This window comes from Zootoca vivipara, chromosome 1, assembly GCF_965207765.1.
Source record: "Zootoca vivipara chromosome 1, rZooViv2.hap1.1, whole genome shotgun sequence".
Classification (NCBI taxonomy): domain Eukaryota; kingdom Metazoa; phylum Chordata; class Lepidosauria; order Squamata; family Lacertidae; genus Zootoca; species Zootoca vivipara.
Genome location: NC_142582.1, coordinates 44,730,859 through 44,754,899, shown reverse-complemented (window position 1 = coordinate 44,754,899; position 24,041 = coordinate 44,730,859). Strand labels below are relative to the sequence as shown.

At 42.1% G+C, this 24,041-nt stretch overlaps 2 protein-coding genes across 11 annotated transcripts in view; one reads left to right on the top strand and one right to left on the bottom strand.

Annotated features, from left to right (window-relative positions):
• Positions 1-11,621, bottom strand: part of IQCB1 (IQ motif containing B1) — a 17,928-nt gene extending 6,307 nt beyond the window's left edge. The window contains exons 1-8 of one of the 10 annotated variants that reach the window (XM_088662358.1): positions 11,275-11,621; positions 7,528-7,641; positions 5,722-5,884; positions 5,130-5,259; positions 4,079-4,172; positions 3,808-3,907; positions 2,865-3,037; positions 825-934 (exon numbers count right to left, since the gene is read on the bottom strand). In XM_088662358.1, the coding sequence (XP_088518484.1) occupies positions 825-934; positions 2,865-3,037; positions 3,808-3,907; positions 4,079-4,172; positions 5,130-5,259; positions 5,722-5,884; positions 7,528-7,627 (870 nt within the window). In that variant the 5' untranslated portion in view covers positions 7,628-7,641; positions 11,275-11,621. The other 9 variants (XM_035128867.3, XM_035128857.3, XM_035128874.3 and 6 more) reach the window with 9 other exon arrangements.
• On the top strand, positions 11,503-24,041 carry EAF2 (ELL associated factor 2). The gene is made up of 6 exons (XM_035128896.3): positions 11,503-11,682; positions 14,224-14,318; positions 16,147-16,283; positions 16,891-17,039; positions 21,263-21,517; positions 23,295-24,041. The coding sequence occupies exons 1-6, from the start codon at positions 11,580-11,582 to the stop codon at positions 23,339-23,341; spliced, it is 786 nt and encodes a 261-aa protein (XP_034984787.2). The 5' UTR covers positions 11,503-11,579; the 3' UTR covers positions 23,342-24,041.

Here is a 24,041-nt window from a genome sequence, read left to right as displayed (position 1 = left end):
CACATCAAGACTGCACTTCTGCAGGGGTTGTGGGGAAGAGTGTTTAGAAACTGACAGGAACAAAATTCAGCAGCCCAAGTGGTTTCTAGTGCTTGCTTTTCAGAACTTATTACACCAGCTCTTGTCCATTTGCACTGGCTTCAAATTCATTTGAGAGCACAATTCAAAATGTTGCTTATTACCTATAAAGAACTAAACAGCTTAGGACCAGGTTATCCGGAGTAGTGCTTCCTCCCATATGAAGTTACCTGTGCACTATATTCAACATGTGAGGCCCTATTTCATCTTCTCCTCAGTAGTGCACTACCAGCTTCTGAGGTGGGGACCACAGAGTAGACCCTCTCAGTGCTGGCACCTGGACTGTGAAATCATTTCTGATAGATGTCTGTTGGCTCCTTCTCTTCCAAGTTTAACAATGGTAGCAAAGATTCTTATTCCACTGTGCTTTTAATCGTATAAACCTACTTATATGGTGATGTGTCTTTAAAGTGACTGCTTATGCCCTTTCCTGCACTGTTTTAATGATTTAATTGACAGTGTATTTTTGTATTTGAAAGCTGCAATAAAAGAGGTGTGTGTGTGTGTGTGTGTGTGTGTGTGTGTGTGTGTGAGAGAGAGAGAGAGAGAGAGAGAGAGAGAGAGAGAGAGAGAGAGAGATTTATAAACTCTTAGAGGTGTTTCTGTGTTAATTGATCTTTTGTACCTATAACATCTAGTGAATAGATGTTGGTTGGGGGCAGTGAAATATATAGTAATATACTGATGAAACTTTACGTACAAGCTACTTCCACCACATACGGAACTTAGTAAGATTTCCACCACACCTGTGTTTTGACAGCCTTGTAATTTTCTGAGCACAGCAAATCCAAAAGTTGATTGAGGTTCCTGTCAAATCCTTTGCCAGTCCACTGCTTGCTTAGAAGGCTTTGTAGTCCTTAATCAGTGATACACAATCAAGATAAATATGCTGCTTTATAAGAAGCACAGTTAGTTCGCTTATCCTGCAGACACTGGAAAATTATAGTTGTACATGCCAAAGCAGGCAGTAGCATGAATTTTCTCACAAAAACATGAATGGTGAAAAGAATAAATGAAGTGTTGATACAACTAAAGGTGTTTGTACCTGCAAAGTGAGGGGAAAGCCAGATTTCCCTCCAGCTGGAAAACAAGCTAACCATGGGCCATTGGTGTATGAGCTAGTACAGGCCTATGGACTTGTTACCTAAAATAGATGGATAAATCCAGGCACCCCCAAACTTCGGCCCTCCAGATGTTTTGGACTACAATTCCCATCATCCCTGACCACTGGTCCTGTTAGCTAGGGATCATGGGAGTTGTAGGCCAAAACATCTGGAAGGCCGCACTTAGGGGATGCCTGAGCTAGTATAATGCACACTGGCAAATGCATTTGTCCCAATGGTGTAGAGTATTTTCAAATGTACACATAAAACATGTACAGACATGCCATAAAATGCAATATTGAAATGGTCACAATAGTGCTACAACTTTCTAGGCCTTATATTTTTAAGAAAAATCATATTAAAAATGGCAAAATACTCAATGCAATTAGCACCATGCAGGAAAAGACCAATTTCATATATAATGACAGCTCAAGTATGCTGTCCTGGTTTAATATAGAACCTACCAAGACAATTGTGTTGACTGAACAAACTTGGCACTGGTAATCAGTGGCGGAATGGCAGCTTATGGCATTCACTTTTGGAAAATTTGTAGGGAGTGCACTATGTTTACCAAGAAGTAGTTGCTCTCAGATGTCACAAGAGGCACCTGGAATTAATCTACACATGCTGTAATTTTAAGGAGCCCAGGTACCAACTCATTCAAATGGCAATGCAGAATAAAAACTTATTTTGTTGCTTATCAGTTTCATGGGCTAGCTTGGCTAATCAATTTCAGGTTGGCTTAACTTTATAGAAGACACTGACAACATTTACATGTAAGATCAAACCAGTTTAGCACAGGGATGAGAAGCCTGAGGCCCTCCAGACATTGTTTGGTTCCAATACTCATCCAGTTCAGCCAGCATGATCAATGGTAAAAAATTATGGGCATTGTGGCCATCCAGATGATGTTGGACTCCAGCTTCCCCACTGTTGGTTTAGCACTATATATCTGAGCATAAAGGAGCCCACATGAAGCATTAGACTCAAGCACCAGACCATCCCCCTAAATGGTTGGGAGGAGGAATAAATAATGATCAAGTTTCACTTTAGCCAATTTCTGGCTTGTCCATATGTGCAAACCAGGAATCCTGGTGTTAAATAAACTCCAGTCAATGTAATAGAAGCCAACTTAAAACCATGAGTTACAAAGCAGGCTTGTTAACAACTTAAGAGTTTATTTTAAACCTGGACTCCTGGTTTTTGTGTTAATGACAAGCCATTAAGTGAAACCAAATTCTGTTTTATTCTTTACTCAGCCTTGCGGAGGCTCATGCTTATAATATTACATCATACAATGTATGGCTTAGCATTATTGGCAAATGTGCCTGTTGCCTTTCCTGTGCAGTAATAGTAGTACAACATCAGATGCAGTTATTTTGTGAAAAGGTTTGTATCAAGCATAGAGCTGGATCCACATTATGTTACTTGAACCTAGGTCCCATTCAATTCTGGATCCAACCAACAGGATTTATGCTTATCTGAGAGCAAGTCCCACTGACATCCATGTATGGAACTTTACAGTTTTCACATTCAATACCTTTTAGAACTGATACGCAAGTTCTAGGCTGTACAAAGTATACCTTTGCTTTTGGAATTACAGTGGGGCTTGATCCTGAAGGGCTAATCAGTGCCAGCGTTACTATAAAATTCTTCCAAAGTCTGAGAAACAGAGTAACAAACCTTTGTAACGGGTAGCAAAAGTTGTCACAAGTTGGGCATCAGACTGTGCAATCAAGAGTAACAGCTTTATAGCTGCATTTCCTATGACAGGATTGATGGAAGACGAAAGCTTGTAAACAAGCTCATCTAAAATGCAGTGCAGGGACTTTTCAGCAACCTGAAGTAACACAGCACTGACAAAACAAGAAAAAAGATGGAATTATACTGGAGTCTATTCAATGGTGCCAGGGGGGAGGGGGAGGTAAGTAGATTACAGTAGCTAGCAAATATTGCACCAAACCCTTTAGTAACAATATTAAAAGTAGACAATATTAAAAGTCGCCTGCCTCTTGAGGTAATGCATTATAAAGCATTCCTTCTAAATTTGGAATCGTAACCATTTGGTGCAGACAGAAAAGACCCCCAAGGTGTATGAATCTATATGGTATCTCTGCTTAAGTCAGAAAACAATACTGTTATAGCAGGAGATCATGCAAAATGTGCAGTAGTTAATGGAATGGAAGAGTTTGTCACTTATCACTAACATATTACAAAAACACCCAGTAGAGGGCCTTGGCACAATAGATTGGCTGCCTTGAATGGGAAAGAAATGGGAAACTCCCATAATAAAAGCATAACCCTGAAGATGATGTGAGAACACTCTACCATCAAAGAGTAATTAATGAACAATAAACTGCTCAAAAAGGCCTTTGCTTTCAGAATCCTGGATGCTTCCTATCAACGATCATGAAGTTCTACGGATGATATTTATGTGGTTATCCTGAACTAACACAGCCACTAGGAAAACACCTGTCATTCCACTGGAGCTTTTACTGTGCCTTCAACTCTCGCCTCCTGGCAGTATCTCTTGCTCGTGTAAATAAATTCAGAGAAGTGATTAGCACTGTATGATAAACTTTAAGATATACTAAGGGAAATGTTTAAAGTATGGTATATCAGTTACCTATTGACTCTTAAAATATTCTGCAACACAGACATCATTATGGTTGAAGTTTCAACATTGTCCGTCATCAGCAGTTGCTGGAAGTGTCTATTCTGAAGCACTAGGGTGAAAAACAGGAAGAAAACTCAAGCCATGAAGCAATATCCATGAATTTGTAGTTTTATCAAGTAAAAACACAACAGTTATCTATAAGCAGATCACAAAAGGGGGAAATATTTCATCAGAAACCACTATGCAACTACAGTAATCTTTCAGATATTTCTTCCCTTACCATTTGCTGTTAGCCGAATGAATCCGCCACACAGCCAGCAGATGGCATCAGTTACTGTTCTGAAACAGTGTAAAAATTCATTTCTCTCTTCATCCTTCACAAAAAAGCAAAAATTAAGATTATAATTCCTGAAAGATGACTTTGAAAGCAATTGTATCCTGAAGTTATATACTTGCTGAGCAGGATAGTTAATTCTGAAACTCCCTTCATCCAAACTTCATCAGTCTGAGGTCTGGGACCTTTTTAAGAACTTTGCCAATCACTATGGGTGGACAGATGCAGCTTTTAAAAACTTCAAACACTTTTTCTACTGGAAAACCATCTGGTTCCATGGGTCAGTAATGCTACTAATCTGATTCATCAAATCCACCAACCTTTTTGGAATGCTGTGAATTAAAACTTTCAACATTTAGTTCAACTTTTGTTGAAATGCTGCTTTAAGAAGAAAGCACCTACACCACAATATTTGTCCTGGAGGCATTTCTAACAACTGCCATAATTCTGCTTGCATTTTATTTTTATGTTCAATAAATTATTAGTGATTTAACTTTTACTGGAGCTGATCCAAAATTTTAGTAGCCCCTGCTGTCAACCTTGGCATCAAACAATATCATAATAGGCCAAAGCTTCCTGCTATAATATACAGTGGTACCTCTACTTACGAATGTTTCTACTTACGAATGGAGCTCCATCCACCATCTTGGATGCGGTTTAGATAGGATTTTTTCTACTTACGAATTTTTAGATAGGGTTGCTTCTACCTACGAATTTTTTTCTCCCAATGCATTCCTATGGGATTCGGCTTACAAAATTTTTTGACTTACGAATGTGCGTTCGGAACGCATTAAATTCATAAGTAGAGGTACCACTGTAGTTGTTTTGAGTCCTGATTCCACAGAAGATATGCCCTTAGTATTTGGTATGCAAGCTGCCTGGAGTTGGAGAGCAGGGCAGGGCAAGACTACCTGAATAAATCAACTATTCAGCATGTTAACATTTCAAGAAGTTACAAAACAGTTCCACTACACCTTAAGCCGTTCAGCCTGAATACCTTGATTGCTCGGATGAATCGTGCTTGCAGGCGCCTTCCCAAGAAGAGGAGGTTGTCTGCAACAGAAGGAAGTAGCTTATTGTAAAACTCCTCTGGTTCTTCTTTTACCTCAAGGCCCACACAACACTGGCTGAGAAAATAAACACACATACATTTTAGCAGTTTGCAGGTAATGCTGTCATAAAGGTAAAGGGACCCCAGACCATTAGGTCCAGTCATGACCGACTCTGGGGTTGCGGCGCTCATCTCGCATTATTGGCCAAGGGAGCCGGCGTGCAGCTTCCAGGTTATGTGGCCAGTATGACAAAGCTGCTTCTGGCAAACCAGAGCAGCACACAGAAATGTCGTTTACCTTCCCATTGTAGCGGTACCTACTTATCTACTTGCACTCTGTTGTGCTTTCGAACTGCTAGGTTGGCAGGAGCTGGGACCGAGCAATGGGAGCTCACCCCGTTGAGGGGATTCGAACTGCCGATCTTCTGATCGGCAAGCCCTAGGCTCTGTGGCTAATACAGAGTCACACAATGATTTCAAGAAGGGTGGGCTAAAGGCAATTCAGGAACAAAAGCTGTGTAACCACGGAAGACTTTACCTTAGTATCTCTGCTATCTGGGCAGCAGTAGTCCAGCCTCCAAGCACTCTTGTATAATCTTGCTTAAGGACTAATGTGCAGTATTGAACCAGATCATAGTAGTACAAGTCTTGTTTAATTTTTTTTAATTCTTTGCTGCCAAGTGGTGCACTATTTAAAATATCTAGGGAAGAAAAATCGAAACATATGGACCAGGAGCTTGGGTGACAAAATTTTACTTTCTCAATTACAACATGTGACACTCAAGTACCTTTCTACTCTGAAAGGGAGTATAATACAAAGAAAGATTAAGTGAGCATGAGACAATGTGGAACCCCAACTACCATCTCGTCATTACTGCAACACTGATACAGAGGCAACTGCTGGCTAGGAAATCTATAGAACAAACCAGACGATTCATGCATAAAATGCTTACAGAATACATTATAGATGGATAGAAAAAGATGGGCAAAGAGGTCAGAGAGATGGCGCAAAGGAGAATTAAGAAACAGTGGAGATGCAAGTATGTTGAAAAATAAGGTGGCTTATAGAAGACTTCCTTGTTTTGCACTACTAGAATTACTAGACTCTGGCCACAAAGACTTCCTTTACTAGAAAGTAGCCCTCTAGCAACTGACAGTTCCTCTAGCTATAATGCTGATTCAGTTCATCAGCAGACTCTCTCCAGAATGTATATAATGTATATAAGATTTGCTTATAAATAGGAGCAACTATTACCATAGAGATTTTAAGAACACAGAAGCAGGCCCATGCGGGGGGGAGCTGTAACCAGGTACAATTGTCCCACACCTCAGAGGGCTAAGGTGGCAGGGGACCCTGCTAGGGGCCTGCTGGACTTACACTGTCATGCCAAAACCTTTATTCTAACAGGACTCCCACCCCAAGCCTCGGGCAAGCTCTACACAGGCCTGCACAGAAGTCCCATTCTAGCTCAAACATAACAAACAAACATACATACAGCTCCCAGTTCTTCCCCTCAACCTTAATCCTAGTTCTTGTGGCACAGCACCACTTTGGTTCTATTTTCCTACTTTTGCCTTTCAACATTCTATTCCTCCTTGCATAGTGTTAAATATTATGCAAATTAGAAACACTTGTTAAAATTGGCTTAGTCTCTTATGCGCTGGGTACACACATTTCCAATGTCAGGCAGTGGAAGGTGGGGAGAGAAAAGTTTATATATTCATAGAGAGGGAGATTGTTTCTATAAACACAGCTACTCTTTTATAACAAGATATAACAAGATCTCGAGGAAGTCCATGACCCCTGTCAAACAGCAATATCATTTATACAGCTGCCGTATTGAAAAAGGATAGAAAAGAAACTAACCATCTCCTATAGATGAGTTCTTTTTCCTCTGTTGGCCTCAAATCAATAATAATATTTGGAAACACTTGCAGAAAATACAAAATAGGCACATATAGGCTTTGTAGAATAGTGATTCTCAATACAGTCGTACCTCGGGTTACGACCACCTCGGTTTGCGAACAATTCGTGTTACGAACTGCGCACCCCCGGAAGTGTTTTCGCCCCGCGCGCGTGCGCAGAAGTGGCGCACGCGGTCTGCGCATGCGCAAAGCGCGAAAATTGCAAAAATAGCGCTTTGCGCATGCGCAAAATGGCGCTTCGGGATGCGTTCGGCTTATGAACTTTTCGGGTTATGAACGGATCGTGTTCGTAACCCGAGGTATTACTGTAGTTCAGACAGAGTTTAACGAGTAGTGAAAAACAATTTCATTTATATTATAAGAGTCTCACCACTTGAAACTATTTCATCACAGGTCTGAAAGAACTCAAACTATTTACCTTTTAACTTCAGCAGCAGCACAGGGACATCCTGATCAGGGCTTTCAGTAGCCTGGGAAGCCAGGGACAATATTCTGGAATCCACTGATAATGGCTTCATTTCACCCAAGCCAACTATATTTTAAAATGAAAGAAAGACGAAAAGAGACAAGACATTTGACTTCAGCTATGGAAGAGAGCACTGATGTTTTATAGCAAGTGAACAGATAAATAAAAAACAGTTCAACAAAACAGATGCATCTAATAAAGATGAGGTATGATAAAATCCACACTGGGTAACCATAGGAGGATGTGTTCCAAAGACAAACCAATTTTAATAGCAGATTCATAGAATATGCCTCTTCTACTCTAAATGACATCACTTGTTTTTCCACAGCTAAGCTAGAAAACATAGCTTAATAATTGACATCTCAGCCCAAGGCCCCAGGTCCACCCCCTGGCACTGCCAGTTAGATGATTTCAAATAAATCTGTGTGAAACACTTTTGCCTGATACCCTGCAGAGCTGTTGCCAATAACAGTAAACAGACCTGGCCTAGATGGATCATTGGTCTGACTATGGGAGTCAGTTCCTCATACCTTTATTAAGCCATCATATGGAGCTGTTATTAGTAGGTGACTGCAGTGCTTGTCAAAACTGGGACAAACTGGAAGGTGGCAAACTACTCACTTTACAAATACCAGCTTGGTTGGTCCCATTGACTGATTCCTAACGGGCTATAGCTGGAAATTATTAAACAGAAGAAAGCAAACAAAAAGCCCACAAAGTTTTTTTTAAAAAAAGCCACTTCATGACTTTATGGCTATCCAGCGTTGGTAGAGGGGAGAATCACAGCTTGGGAAACAATTGGGTATAAATATTTGTGAGCAGAGAAAATATCTAGGACACTTGAGAAATATCTGCTGCTCTGGCCATAGATGACTGAAGTGAGACTTTTCATTTAACAACTACTAGATGGTTGAGTATTCTTTATGACACCAAGGTATCAGAATGAAACGTAGTATACATTGCCCAGGGGACAACTCTCTGTTTCTTCTTTCAGTACCAGCTTAACTCGCACACCTGTTTCAAAGGGAGAGGAAAACGAAAAATGCAACACAACGTACTGAGGCACTGGAATGGCAACTGGCATGCATTTTCAATACACACTAAACTTACTTACAGTACTTACTTACTTACTTTATTTATTACATTTATTTACCACCTTTTTCTTCCAGTGAGTTCAAGGTGCTGTACATGGTTCTCCTTCGCACCATTTCATCCTTACAACAGCCCTGTGAGGTAGGTTACGGTTACGCTAAGAAGCAGTGATTGGCCCAACTTCACCCAGTGGGCTTCATGGCTGGGTGGGGATTTGAATCCTTGTCTCCCAGGTCATACTCCAGCACTCAAACCATTATGCCATACTGGTTCTAGTGTGAAGTCTAGTTTTACTACAAACCCCAGTTTGATGTCACCCCCCCCCCCCGCATTTGTGCATTTCCCTCCTCAAATGATTAATGATCAAGAGTACAGCGATAGTTCCCAAGCCCAGATGCTAGGGAACACTGCTGTACAGAAGAGCGAGATCTGTACACATAGGCTTCTCCTATGATATGGAACCCTGGGCAATGAGGAATCCACATCTCACAAGGGAACTTATTTGACACATAGAGCACTCTCCCTTCTATGCATGAGCATCAGTGGAGTGAGAACAGGTGCAGGCACAGACCCATTGCACATGACTATAAATCACATGAATGAATGAACACACAAACAGGACACAAGTGTCAAGGGAAACAAAACACTGCAATACAGAAAGATTGATGGATGAAAATTGATGCACACATTAACAGTTTGCTGCTGTTTCAAGTACAAAGTTCAGCTCAGCCTTTGCCCCACGTTTTCGAAAGCGAAGAATGGGCAAATGTAGGAAGCTGCTTTATGCAGTCAGATCCTTAGTTCAGCATCAGACTGCATTTAGCTCAGCATTGTCTACCGATGACAAAAACCCTTCAGGGTTGTTGGGTTTTTTTTTGTAATGAGTCAGGATTGAACCTGAAAGTCTATGCATGTAAATACAACTTAAGAAGAAGCTGCTGGATAAAACCAATGGCCCATCTGGTCCTAAAGTGGCTAACCAGATTTATTTACAGGTAGTTAGCCGTGTTGGTCTGACGTAGTCAAAACAAAATAAAAAAAATCCTTCCAGTAGCACCTTAGAGACCAACCAAGTTTGTCATAGGTAGGAGCTTTCGTGTGGATCTTTTATTCAGATACCTAAATGCATCCTCCTGAGGGAACTTACAAAGGATAATTTCATATGCATAGTAGGTACATTATGCTTCCAAATGATCTACAGAATTGGAATTGTAGAGCTGGAAGGGACCCAAAGGGTCAGCTAGTCCAACCCCTTGCAACATAGGAAGACATAGACATTGACATAGACATAGAGCAATCCACTCATAATGCTTCCAAGTCAGGCCCCCAATGATCTTTCCTTTTCTAATCCACCTCTGTGCTTATTCACCAAAGAAGTTCCCAACCCTTACACCTTCACTCACCCTTGTTCCACCTGCCTCCTAGGATATCCCAATGTCTTCAGCCCACTAGAATTTGTTTGAACAATGGAATGATTCTGTATGTTGAACAGCCCTCCACTTTTGACTTTCTGTTGTCCAAAGCCCTTCATATCTGCACCACAGCAAGCAATAATCAAGGCCGTGGAGCTTGATCTAAGCACAATGGAGAGAATCCTGCTTCTCCTTGTCTTAGCTTCAAAGACAGCTGTGGGTAGCTGTCAGTTGAAGCATGAGGAAGGTGACCAACTGCTGCCTCCTCTGCCACTGGCGGCCTCTGCGACGGAAGTTGATTACCTCTGAGAAGCCCAAGCAGGTCAGAAACACATTCCTGTTCATGTTCCACAGCATGGATGTAGCCAAGCGGGGGCAGGGGGGAAACAGCTGCCCCCCCTCAGATCAAGTAAACCAATAGAAATACTTAATTAACTGACCAATCAGATCAGTTCTCTCCCCCCCCCCAATACTGGCTATGCCAATGTTCCTCAGCAACTATAATTCAGAAACATACCACCTCTGAGTGGACAGTCGTCATGACCAGCAGCTACTGAGCGCCTTATTCTCCATGCATTTGTCTAATTCCCTTTTGTAGCTTGTCCGAGTTGGCAACTATCACTACGTGACGCGGTAGTGAATGCCATAGTTCAACTACCGGCCTTGTGAAGATGCATCACCCTGGATGATTCACATGGCAGAAGAGAAGTCAGTGTGCATGTTCAGGGCACCGTCCCGAGCACAAACCTGAGGTTGCTCCTCCAAAAACCTTTCACGGGTTGTTAAGAAGGCCTCTCAAACACTGCGCCCTTTACCAGATTGTTAACAATGAACAGCCTCACCCTCCGCCCATTACCCTCAAACTTCACGCCCCCGCGGACACCCCGACCATTACCAGCCCCCTGATCCAAGCGCCTCCTTCCACAACCGGAAGGACTAATGACGGTTCTCTTACTCACACGGCCAGTTTCACGGGTGAGGTCACGAGGGCTCTTGCCCAATAGGAACGCGAACCTCGGCGCGAGGAAGCGGCAACTGTCCCCCCCCCCCTCCCCCGGCACGCGCTTCGCCAACCGTCCCTCCATCCTTATTTGCATATGATCCCTCCCTAACGCCTCGCTCGAACTCCAGGAGGCGCGGCAACAGGCGGCAGCAGCATCCCCTCACCCCACTGTCGCTAGTGACGGAAGCTTACGGTGGGCGTGACTAAGGTGCGAAGCTGCAGCCAATAGAGAGGCGTTAAAGCTTCCTCCGCGTCGCCGCTTCCCTCGGGGGGGGGGTGCTACCAAACACGATCAGCCACTGAGGAGGAGGAGGTGGTGGTGCGCGGAAAAGGGGGCGCGGTCTCTGGGAGGAGAGCGCGCGGTGGCCCCGCCCCCTCCCCTCGGGAGGGCGAAGAGCGGTGGTTTAGCCTGGCAGCGGCAGAAGTGGAGCGGCTCCGCTGTGCGCTGGTCGGTGAGCGAGAGAGAGGAGAGAGAGGCAGGAGCGGGCGGCTCGGGGATGAACGGGGCGGCCCCTCCGATCTTCGACTGCAAGGAGCGCGCCCTGCTGCTGGGCGAGAGCTTCGAGAGGAAGCCGCGCTGCGCCTTCCACACCGTGCGCTGTGAGTTAGCAGAGAGCCACCGGTTGGGAAGCAACTGGGGCTGCCAGGCAGGCAGGCAGGGAGGGAGGCGGGCGGGCGGGCGGGCGCCTCGAGCCCGTCCAGGTTGGCTCGCGAGGTGGGGAAGACTTTGGGTGAGGAGAGATGGCTCCCTTTTAAGTGAGCGCCCGACAACTTCATAGCTGGTGTATAATAACGATGGGTGGTAACTTGCTAATCGCCGTCGTCATCATTGCTATTATGTTGGAAGCAGGAAGGTTGGCATCTGTCTTGAAAGGAACCAAAGCGTTTCATCTAGAGCTAAGTCAGAAATTTTGGAAGCGACGGGCACTTTGGACTTACTGGGGGATTTTTATTTTTTTTGCGGGGGGGGGGTTTAATTGTTTCAGCAAATACCACGAACATATTGAAGGAAAGAAGCTGTCACTGTGTCTACCATTGTAAGAGTTCAAGAAAGGAATAAGCCACTTAAGTGGCTTTTTTATTTATTAAAAATGCTTTTATTTGCTCAATAGGATCAATATGATAAAACTCCATACTTTTAAACCTATCAGAAATATTAAATTCACCATCCAGTGAACTTTAAGAACCCATTATGTTTTTAAAAGGGACAAAGGAAACCAAAGGTGACCTGTCAAATCTAATTGGAAGGTCTGCATGGAAATGGGGAGATCTGTATCTGTATATTTTAGTGTGTGGGGAGAGGAGGCATGGGGGATGAGTAGAGTACCTATTGCCCAACATCAGTCTCTACCACAATGATATAAAGATGAGCATAACTATAGGTTATTGTGAGTTTGACTTTTTTAGAAAAATAAGGCAAGAGACGTTTAAGGTGTTGCAGCTAGGGAATATAAAACAAAGCCATGCACTTCTTTTTGTGGATGATGTATACAGTATTTGTATCCCATGCTCATGAACTCTGCCAAGTTCACAGAGGAGCAAAAGCCAGGCACTCACTCTCAGAAATCATGGCTTCCATGCCCACTAAATGTAGGCAACATTTAGCTTTAAAATATGTAAATATTTCATGCATTTGTGGCTTTTAATGAATTTAAGCATCACTCTTTCAGTGGAGCTCGGGGTAATAGGCAACATATACATGCAGCCTATAATATAAATATTACAAACACAATGCTAAAATGACATCTTAACAACTCATTAAAACATGGCTGCATTTGCACTGCAATCTTTTACATGCTTATTCGGAGGTAATCCCAATGGTGATGGTGTTTACTCCCTTGGAAATTCAGGATAGTAGTGTATGGGTTTGAATTGGCTTTTAAAAAAGACCTGTTAATTTGGAGTTGAAGCTAGTTCCTAGCCATGTGGAAGTTTGAGATCTATTTATTTAAAACTTACTTAAACACAGTGTCAATAATTAACAGGCTTACAGTAGTTAACAGGATCAAGACCAAACAGGCAGTAACAAGTTAAGTGTATTTTTAGTATACTATTATGAAATATTTCAAGAAAGTAGTGTGTTTTTTAAAGCAAACAAAAAACAAAGAAAAGTTATGTGTCACGTTGCCCTGACCTCACTGGGTGTCAGCAAATTCAATATTTTATTTTACTAATGCCTATGGTAAGTCAGAAGCTCTTGGTAGATCCTGTTTCTTTGTACTATAATGGAATGCAGAAGGCTACAAAATAGAAAATAAAGCTGAAATTTAATCTTTTAGAGCATCACTGTGTTTCACTAGGATTAAAATCACTATACTGTATATATAGCAGTTCGAAAGCATATAAAAGTGCAAGTAGATAAATAGGTACTGCTCCAGAGGGAAGGTAAATGGTGTTTCCTGCTGCTCTGGTTCACCAGAAGTGGCTTAGTCATGCTGGCCACATGACCCGGAAGCTGTCTGCAGACAAACGCCGGCTCTCTTGGCTTATAGAGTGAGATGAGTGTGCAACCCCAGAGTCGTCTGCAACTGGACCTAACGGTAGGGGCAGTGGCGGAGCTTCATGCTCCGGCACCGGGGGCGGAGAGCAGGCGGGGTGGGGCTGGTGCGCATCCCGAGGCAGAGTGCGCTGACCACATGGGCGTGACGCACGTTCTGGGGGCATGGCACGCGTTCTGGGGGCGGGGACAGCCATGATGGCGCTCTACCAGGATCGCGCTGCCCAGGGTGGTGCGCTCCCATTGCCCCCCTCTTCCTACGCCCCTGGTCAGGGGTACCTTTACCTTTAATATTTGTCTTTAGGTTTGAAAGTTCGTGAACCTTAGTTCTCCATTATTTTCTCTTGAAAATCAGGTGCAAGTGAATTCCAGTGCTCTATTTAAAAATCATTCAGCATATCTTGGTGAATTTGTACAGCTTTTACGTGTGGTGAATCTATGATAGGTATTAAGAAAACCTGGTCTGTGCACATTTTGCAGTCTGTTGGATAATAATGTACCTGAATGTGGCAGACAAACTAGCATTAGAAAAGATACAGAGAGAATGATTCAGCACCCTCACCATCGCCTTGCGAAAGGATCACTGCTTAAGGGAGTCGTGAAAAATATGACCTAATCTATGTGACTGTAACTTTTTTACTTAGATGATTTCAAACCAGCCTCCATTGATACATCTTGTGAAGGAGATCTTGAAGTTGGTAAAGGCGAACAGGTGACAATAACTCTGCCAAATATTGAGGTGAGATTTGCTGTTCCCTTTGAGGGGAGGAGTCTAGCTGATTCTTAAACTATGGGACTCTTTTGTAAATACATGAAGAATGTGGCAATAACATATGCTATGGTTGTGCCGGTGTTAAACCAATGTATTCTACTTCACATATTTACTGGGTGGATGGGGAAATCCACCCTGGGTGGGGTATAAATCATCATCATCATTTCATTTCATTAAAATGCAATGGTCACAACCCTGCCACACATACTTTGGGTAGCTTTGACACCTGGGTAGAGCCATCCACCTGCCAATCATCTGATGGCACAATTACATCCTTGCTTGCAAAATGCTTTGCCTCCCATACGGCACTAGGGAGTTCTTGATGGAGACCTTTCTAGGGCAACTGATCCCAGTGGGCAGGGGCGTAGGAAGATAGGGGCGGTGGGGGCAGGCAGCCCTGAGCGGTGGGCTCCAAGACGTGCCATCGCATCGCGGGCGCCCGCCCCATCCCCAAAATGCGCGCCCCGCCCCGGAATGCGTGCCACGCCCCTCCGGGAGGTGTGCCACGCTTCCGGAACATGCGTCACGCCCCTCCAGGAGGCGAGCCGTGCCCCCGGAAGGTGCGCCCCGCCCCCAGAATGGGCACCAGCCCCACCCCCGGTGCCAGAGCATGAAGCTCCGCCACTGCCAGTGGGGCTCTGTCAATGAACCCTGCTTGCAAAGGAACAATAAGAGGATTACTTTAAGTTCCTTGTTTCTTTTGAACCACATCCATACCTGCCCACTTGTGATTCCCAGTACAGTAACTGGGATTCAGAGGCATACCGCCTCTGACAGTATGATGCCTGGTGTGGGACAGGTGGGAGGAACAGCTTCACAGACCAAATTGGGACCCATACAGAGCCTGATTAGGTCTGCGGCCTGGAGTCTCTCCACCCCTGATGTATTGAGTCATGTTTTTGCTGTTATGTTGTAAGCTGCATGGTCATATTTATGTGGAAAAGAAGCCTTGTCGCCTCCCTGACCTGTTCTTCATTTTCCATTGAATTCTCTTATTCACTAGTATTTGGCCAAAAACAATTTTGTGGTGTTTATAATCTTTGTTTCATGAGAGATGTTTGCATTTCTCAGATAGGAAATTGAAAGAGAGTGACTTTTTTGAGGCTATGTTGTGAAACTTATGATAGCTTAATGTTCATTTTTTAAAATATGCCAAAAATATCCTCAGTAAATTATTGGCGGGCTAGAAAGCTCAAATGGTTGTGTTAAAGTGATCAAAATGGATTGGAAAAAGGCTGTATGCAACCCTGACAACAATAAGCACAGTGTTCTGTGATAGTTTCCCTTTTCCCAAATTCTGGTATAGATTTTAAGAACAAAAGATGAAGGGAGCATAGTTCAATGTTTGTTGGTGGTGATTGATGGTTACTGGTGCCAACAAGCACTTGCTTTTTTATTGCCGCTTCATAATTGATAGAATATGTTAATAAAGGAGTTGGTTGAAAAAAATTTTGGTTATATGACAGGTTTAGGAGAATGAGTCAGCTTTCAACTGGACTGAATTCAGCATCTTGAGAGGAACCTTGAAAGAACTAAAAAATAAAAAAGCCACTTGGTCAATGAAAAGTCAATCCATTTTCATATTGAGACCACATTTTGTAATAAATCTTGGAGTCCTGCAAAATCACTGTAGCAAAACTGGCTTCATTCTCTGCCTTCTTATAATAATGAAATACATGCTGTTAGCACAGTGTGTTGTGAAAAGTGCAGGATTTTTAATCATGAAATAGAATCTTTAAAAAAGCAGTTCTAGAAGTGCCTGTAGTAGGAGTAATTTTCTTCTGATTTAAAATAGGGTTCTACTCCACCAGTAACAGTTTTCAAAGGTTCCAAGAAGCCATACCAAAAAGAATGCATCTTGATAATTAACCATGACACTGGAGAATGTAGACTAGAGAAACTTAGTAGCAATATCACTGTGAAGAAAACCAGGTGGGTGGAAAATTGGAAACACTCTTGTTTTCTTACTCATTATGAAAATTCCATAGTAAAAACAATTTTGTCTAAATTAGGAAACAGAAAAACTGACTGCCACATTCTTTTAAGAAAGAGACTGAAGCAATGACCCAGTTCGTATGTAACACTAAGCCAAACCATGGCTTTGCACAAGCATGCATATGTGTGAGTTCCCAGAATGAAGAACATGGCTGCTGCACTCCAAGCCATAGTTTGATTTGACAATAAGTTGAAACTTGGGCTTGTGTCACTCCAGACAAACCAGAATCTGTAACCAAGGTTCTTGATTTACTACTCCTGGTTTGTCTTGAACCTAGTTCCTTAAGCCTGTTGATTTCAACTCAGAAAGTGACATTGGATATCATCACCCAGTTCAATTTGTTTGCATTTTTGGGGTGGTGTTTGGAGAACATTTCACTGAAACCTGCACAGACTTAGCATTTGTTAAGTACTGCACATAAGAGCTTTCTTATTATCCATCAAAAGTGGTGAAAAATCCGTTCTTCTAAAACTACTTGGAAATAAAAGAAATGGCTTTACAGAATTCACAGATACAACTTTGTTTTTCAATCCTTTCATACAGAGGTGAAGGAAGCAGTAAGGTACAGTCTCGTACTGGGCAACAGCAACAGCTAATTCGAAATGCAAATAAGATTCCAAATAGTGTTAAATATTCTCCACCAAAAGAGAAGATGTCTCCACCACCTTCTCCTATGGATGATATTGAAAGAGGTAAGTTGTAGCTGAATCTCTTATTATTCAGAGTCTTAAATTATTCTGTAGTTTGAAAGTTTTGAGGTTGGAGTCCATGACCTAATTTTCATTTATGTGGTAAGCTTGTCTAGTCTTTGCAGCTCACATGACTGAATGCTTCCCTCTCACTCCCTGCCCCAGCATGTAGAAGAATGCATAATGGTGGGAAGGTTCTACCTAGCTGTTCCTTGACATTCCAGTTTTCTATTGTCTTGAAGTAATGAATACCAGGCTCCAACCAGCCAATGGCATGTCTCTTTCACAACAAAAGTGGCACAGGTCAGCTTAAGAATTAGCCCTTTAAAGATGGTAGCCTTCAAAAGTTTTTACTTTTCTGCTTTTTACACAGAAGATGGTGGAGGATGGTCAGAGCTGTCCATCCCTTTTCCAGCTTCTCTTATGAATAAAAAGCAGGCCAGTAAAAATATTTGCAGACTAGAAATGCAGAAAGCTTGCAGAAGAGGTATAAAGTACTGCCTACCTCCTCCAGCAGCTGTTTGGTTTTTCTCCTGAGCACAGGAAGGGGTTTCATCTCCTCCACATCCAGCATAGAAGTTTGTCAATGGATGCCCAGGTTGAAGTTTTGCCTCCTGTGTGTCCAGCAACCAAATGCAATGGGCTGGTGAAGGATGGATTGCTCTGTTCCTCTTCCATCAGCTTGCTTCATTTCTGTGTTGACTTGGGAAGAAAGGGGGTTACTTACTCTACAACCATCATGGATAGCTCAGCCAGTAGAGCATGAGACTTTTAACCTCAGGGTCATGGGTTCAAGCCCCATGTCGGGCAAAAATTCTTGCAATGCAGGGGGTTGGGCTAGATGACTCTCATGGTCCCTTCCAATTTTATGGTTCTATTGGATAAAGTGTCTGGCCATCTATTGAGAGCATGCAAATAGTTTTAATACTACATGTTTCCAGTTCAATAGGTGTTAACTTAAGAGAAATTGTGTGATGAGGTATCAGAAGCATTTGCAGTTTTTTACTTTAGCGACTATCAAGGCTTGCTTACATAAGGCTTCACTCTCTTTATGGATGAATACATTCAAATAAAAGTGGTTTCACAATCATAAATGGAGAGCCCATCCCTTGACAAATCAAAGACATATGAGTGGAAAGGATAGGGCTGGATACTTTAACAATAATCTTCTTACCCAGATGATAGTTTCATGGCCTAGTTCAGAAGTTCAAAGTTCACTGTGACAGAAGTCCTTGTGGGATGGGTGACTAGAGCAATATTAATGTTTTGTGTTATCACTGATGGGCTGTTCAGACCTAAAATATTGAAAATGTTCAGCCATTGTTTGTTCCACATAGAACTGGCTACAAATCCCCTGTTCTGACCTTATTTATCTCTACCATCCCAGCTACCACCAGAAAAAGTAGTATGGTATGACATAAAAATGCCAATGACAACAGTGTACTGTTCTGTTAGTGTTGGTCTATCATTTGGGTCTTCCTTCCATCTTAGTCCAATAATTGCTGACAGTTTACATATATCATTAGGTCCCCATCCTCATCTTCTTCCCTTAATTGCTTGAAATGGTCTCATTTCCCTTACCCAAGCTGTACTTGTAAATTACATAATTTTGCTATTTGTTGTTTAAGGCAAGTTTAGTCATATATTTATAATATTTCCTTCACAACCCCGAGGGCAAGATTCTTTTAGAGCATTAACCTAAAAACTTTATAAATTTTAAAAGTATCCTGCTTGCTTGTTGTTGTTGTTGTTTAGTCGTTTAGTCGTGTCCGACTCTTTGTGACCCCATGGACCATAGCCCGCCAGGCACTCCTGTCTTGCACTGCCTCCCGCAGTTTGGTCAAACTCATGTTGGTAGCTTCATCAGCTCTGAATCTACTTGTACTTGTCCTCCGCTCTTCCTCAGTAGCATGTTGGACGCCTTCCGACCTGAGGGGCTCATCTTCCAGCGTCATATCTTTTATATACCTGTTGTCTTTGTCCATGGAGTTTTCTTGGCAGGGATACTGGAGTGGCTTGCCAATTCCTTCTCCAGGTGGATCACGTTTGGTCAAAACATAACTTCTCCAAGTTATTTAAGCCCCTTCGCCACGACAAGGCAGTGATCCATGAAGGGGCCTGCTTGCTTAGGTACACCTTTCAGAGCCTTGGGTGACCACATGATTGGCAATACATGGCAGCCTTAAAATCTAATGTGCACCATGAGGAAAGGATTATGGGTAATACCTTATTCTGCATGCAGTCACTCTAAATAAATGCTCCTGGTGGCTTAAAAGTAACTTAGTAGAATGTCATACTGTGTTCATTTGGTCAGCTGAACTTCCTGCTGAAAAATTTGGGGCAAGCAGCAGGAAAGGAAGATGTTACATGTTGAATTAATGCTGGCAGATGGTTGCACTGTTTATTGATAACTAGGACTGAATCCTTGAGTACATAGTGCAAAAAATTGAATTTCTCATGCAGGTGTTTCTTTGTAACTATAATGAGAAAATTCTGTCATTTCTTTCCTTGAACAGTTGCTAAAAAGTAGCCGGTGCTGCAGGGGAGGGTGTTCAAGGGCACATGAAATCTGAGAGACTTCTATAAGGGTTGGTTAGTTTGGTTTAAAACTTGTTCTGAGTGACTCATAAAATCCCAAAGCTGTTTTCCCACATTCTAGCAGCTGCATCATTATGCATAAAGCATTGTGTTACCTGATAGTTTCCTGCCGGGAAACTTGCTTTCATGCTAGGGCCCATGATGGAAGCATGGGAACAGTAGCATTACTGAGCAAGTTGCTTTGAGTGCAAAAATGTGCTTACAAATAATAATAATTATGCTGGCTAAACAGTAAGCCCCAAACAGGAGTGCTGTAGCACTTCTGTTTGGAATGACTATAACACAGTACAGGAGCACTACAACACGGGTTTGGGGCTGGTTCAGGATCTGTCATGATATCTTGCCACGGGTCCTTTACTTCTTTAAGTTCTAATATCAATATCTCTATAAATTAGCAGTGCTGAATTTTGCTCTGAGAACAATTAATGTCCAAGTGGTTGGCAATTTTTTTGAACATTAATATTGTATGTTGAAATCTAATATTCTGTAAGCGCTCTTTTATGATTTCTAATTATAACTTATTTAGCTATGTCCATAAAAAATGTAAGGGCTTTACAAAGCAAATACTGAGAGACATTAGATATCTTATGGGTGCATTTCCACCAATATGTGAGCCTGTGTTTGCTGTATTTTTTGTGAGGCTATGCTATCTTTCATATTTGATGCCATGGAATGAACTAGCCACATGGAAGCCCCGCAGCAGACACTGAGCCTAGATTGGTTTTTTTGCTTATTGTTGTAACAGCTTGAAAAAACTCTGGTTGTAGTGGTGGGAGAAGTTGACTGAGGATCAACATGTGGCTGGTGGCAGAAATCAGATGTCACATAAGCAACTCACCTTTGATAAAAGTGACAGCTGCTGTGGCCTTAATTTGATTAACATTTTAGGGCTGCTAGAATAATACCTATTATCTAATGATGTTGTGATACCAGCAGTCTGGGAAGCCTGGCAATTAAATTTATCACCATCTTCTCCTCCCCACCCTCTGCCCAGTTTGGGAAGGTTACCTTTATACCTAAGGAGTAGAATATTGATTATTAGAATTGATTATTCTGTTTGTCCTCCCGGGAAGCATACATCGTGCTCCTATTTTATAGTTTAAGTTACTATGTGGCGTGAGGCTGAGAGATGGTGACTGATCAAGGCATACAGTGATTGCTGAAGAAGTCAAGAAACTTAAAGGTGTGCAAGCAATTATTTATTGAGCCCAATGTGCTTTGAATGGAGTTCTTCCTCAGTTGAACAACCAATTGAAACCAATTTCAATCCTCCTGAGAGGAGACCAGGATTTAAACTTGTAGTTCAAGAATGCCCCCGAGGAAGAATTAAATTCTAAACATGCTGAGATCAAATAAATGTTTCCTGTGCAGCTGGAAATTTTCTTCCCTTCCTTTTTTCTGCAGTTGAGAGCTCTGTGCTTCTTCTGTCTTGAGTAGGGATTTCACCCTGGCTCCAACACTATCTATTATACCACACTGACAGATAAATACCATTCCTTTGCTCACTGTCTTGAGGTCACTCCCAAATACTACTCTGAGTTTATTTATTCATATTTAATATTGTGATCATGTAAGTAATGGAGTTAGTTCTTGAATTCTTTCCCCTTTCACTTAAATCTTATTTTCAGAGTTAAAAGCAGAAGCTAAAGTTATAGAGCAGATGAGTAGCTCTGATAGCTCATCTGAATCAAATTCATCCTCTTCATCAAGCAGTGAAAATAGTTCTAGTGATTCAGAAGATGAAGAGACAAAGCCATCCCTTCCCCTGTCAATGCCACACCTACAGCCTTCGATGATGACTGTCTCACAGCGAGCCTTCCCAGATGTAGATGCTGGATACCACAGAAGTCGAGAGGGCACTGGCCACTTGATGAACACACTGCGTAAGTACATGAAGCAGAGAAGCTTGTGAGATTCATACTTGAGAAATCTAAAAGGAAACCGCATGCTTTTATAACTTTCTCATGTAACTTAAGCTTTGTCTGGGTAGAGAGGGTTTGACCTACTGAGGTTTAGATCAGAAGCTGGGATAAAAGCTGTTTTGACCACTGATTATGGTAAATTAAAGCTTATGCCGTTTACAATGTCATAGATGATACAGACTGCTGCTGAGTTGTATACAGTGGGATTAAAAACCAGTAATTTGTTCTGGAGACATTCAGACATCTCAGAAGGAGCTGCTTAAGCGTTTAGTGCGATATGGCCTAACTCTCACTGCAATAAAATGCTTAAGCAACAGGGCCAGACCAGATTCACTAATAAAACTGTGTAGGGGTATCTAACAACTCTCATCATCCCTAACCATTGGTCGTGCTGGCTAAGGCTGGTGAGAGTTGAAGTCCAGCAACGTCTGTTCCTCGTGACAAAGTGAGCCATTGCTGTCTGGTAAAGCATGAAGTTGCAGAGGAGGTAAGGATTGTCATCACAACCATATGGCAATCCCCATCCGCTCCCTAGCATGACATTTGGGGTTTGTTTCAATGTTGTCAAGGCACTGAGTGTCTCAGCACCCTAGGACCAAAACATCAAGCTCCCACTCTTTCCAGTTTAAAAACTGGAGCTAGGGAGGGAAGCAGAGTATTTTCTGTGACATTGCATGGAGAAAGGTTAGAGGTTACCACAATATCTTGCTTAGCTTCCAAGCATAGCCTAAAATGGTGAACCCTGAATCATGTACCTTTATTCCATTCTCTGAATCTTGGCAATGTAGCCAAAGCTGTACGACTTAGAAGAACCCTGAGCTTTGCAAAAGTACAAAACACACACACAAAAAAAAACTGTAGGGAAAACCCCTAAGGGGTAGGGAATCTCAAAACAACCCGATGAGGACTGGGCATGCCCAATCTTCATGGAATGTTGACTGGGTGTGGCAGGTGATTTAGACTGGCTGGGGGAAAAGGATGGAGGAAGAAACACAGTTCTTTCTACCATTATATCATTGGGTAGTATTAAAAAAAAAGTTCTGTTAGTGCAAGGACTTCTGGCTGTTTCATGGAACTTCTGCTCCCTCTCTACCCCGAAATACTCTCTAAATCTGTTATTGGTGTTCCCCCACCCCACCCCACCCCACCCCTGGAGCGGATTGGGGGGAGGGAAGTTTCCATGTGGCAAAAGGAAATATTTGTGCTAACAGAACTATTTACTAGATACAACCACCCTAACTTCTGTGATCTCTATTGCCACTCAGCTAAATTTCCTGCAACTTTTTTGCTTTAACTCTTCAAAAAAAAAAATATGCAGCTTTCCAAGCTGGATAATGTTTGAAAGATGAGATTTATGTGGTCCATGTGTATAATGCAGAGGTCATGGAAGATGCATAAAGAATTTGGACCATGGGGCATTAGAGATCTATGGTTGGATCTCCTCTCCACTTAAAAATATATCTCAAAAATAAGCAGTTGGTGGTATAGAAAGTAGGATCCAGATGGGGACTATGGTATTGGGTGTGGATTTCCTGGTGAAAACTGCCTCCCCCAATGTGCTATTTGCTTCATCTTAATAGTTTTCTTCTAAATATGGCTCTTAATTTGCACCTGAATCCACCGTTTGATGGGAGCTTTATGTTTAGACCAAAAAGACTAATGTACTGGAGATATTCGCTGCTTCATGGAAAATAATGTTCTCTGGAGTTGATAGCATCACTTTTTTTCAAAATTTTAGGGAATGATCTCCAGTTGAGTGAATCTGGAAGTGACAGTGACGACTGAAGGTAGTTGACATCATTTCCCTGGATGAAGATGAAAATGCATTTGTTTTGCACTACGTATGAACTGATAATAGACAGAGGAATGTTACCAACTTTGATAATAAAGTTGACTTAATTTTTCTGATGTTGTGGTTCAAGTTCATCAGCATTCTTTTTGCCATAACTTCATATGGCACTTCCAAATGTTTGGGTTTGGTACTTACTCTTTTTAGCTGAATCCAGAGTTTAGCCTTTACTACCTCCTGTACTTAGAAGTTTCAGACAGCTAACTACTATGTGTAAGTTAGACATGGAGGAAGTTCTTGCTTATGCATTTTGGACTGAAGTTTCATTTGAGAACCTGTGCCTGCATGTGTACGGTATGTATAAGTAAGAGAAAGCAAAGAGTTGAAACCCATTATGTTTTCATTTCTTACAGCTAATGATATGAAATAAATTGCCAAACAGCCACATGGCACTATCTAATGTTTTGAGCAATACAGCAACACATTTTGAAGTTCCTTGTGTTTCCCAGTTTGCAGTCTCTCACACTAGAGATTTTTTTGTGTTTATAATAAACTTGGCTTAACTAATAGCTTCAGCATCTTGCTAGCTAAATGTAGAACGCTGTGCAACACAAATGTGTTTCATTAAAATTCTGTTAAGATCAATGTATTAGTTTTGATAGGAATTCAAGAAATATTAAAATATTTATCATTTCA

Bases quoted from the DNA above. Each gene is read 5' to 3' on its own strand.
- EAF2 (XM_035128896.3), top strand. From the start codon at position 11,580: ATGAACGGGGCGGCCCCTCCGATCTTCGACTGCAAGGAGCGCGCCCTG. The intron at 14,319-16,146 runs GTGAGATTTGCT...GATTTAAAATAG, and splicing joins TAACTCTGCCAAATATTGAG to GGTTCTACTCCACCAGTAAC. The intron at 21,518-23,294 runs GTAAGTACATGA...TCAAAATTTTAG, and splicing joins CCACTTGATGAACACACTGC to GGAATGATCTCCAGTTGAGT.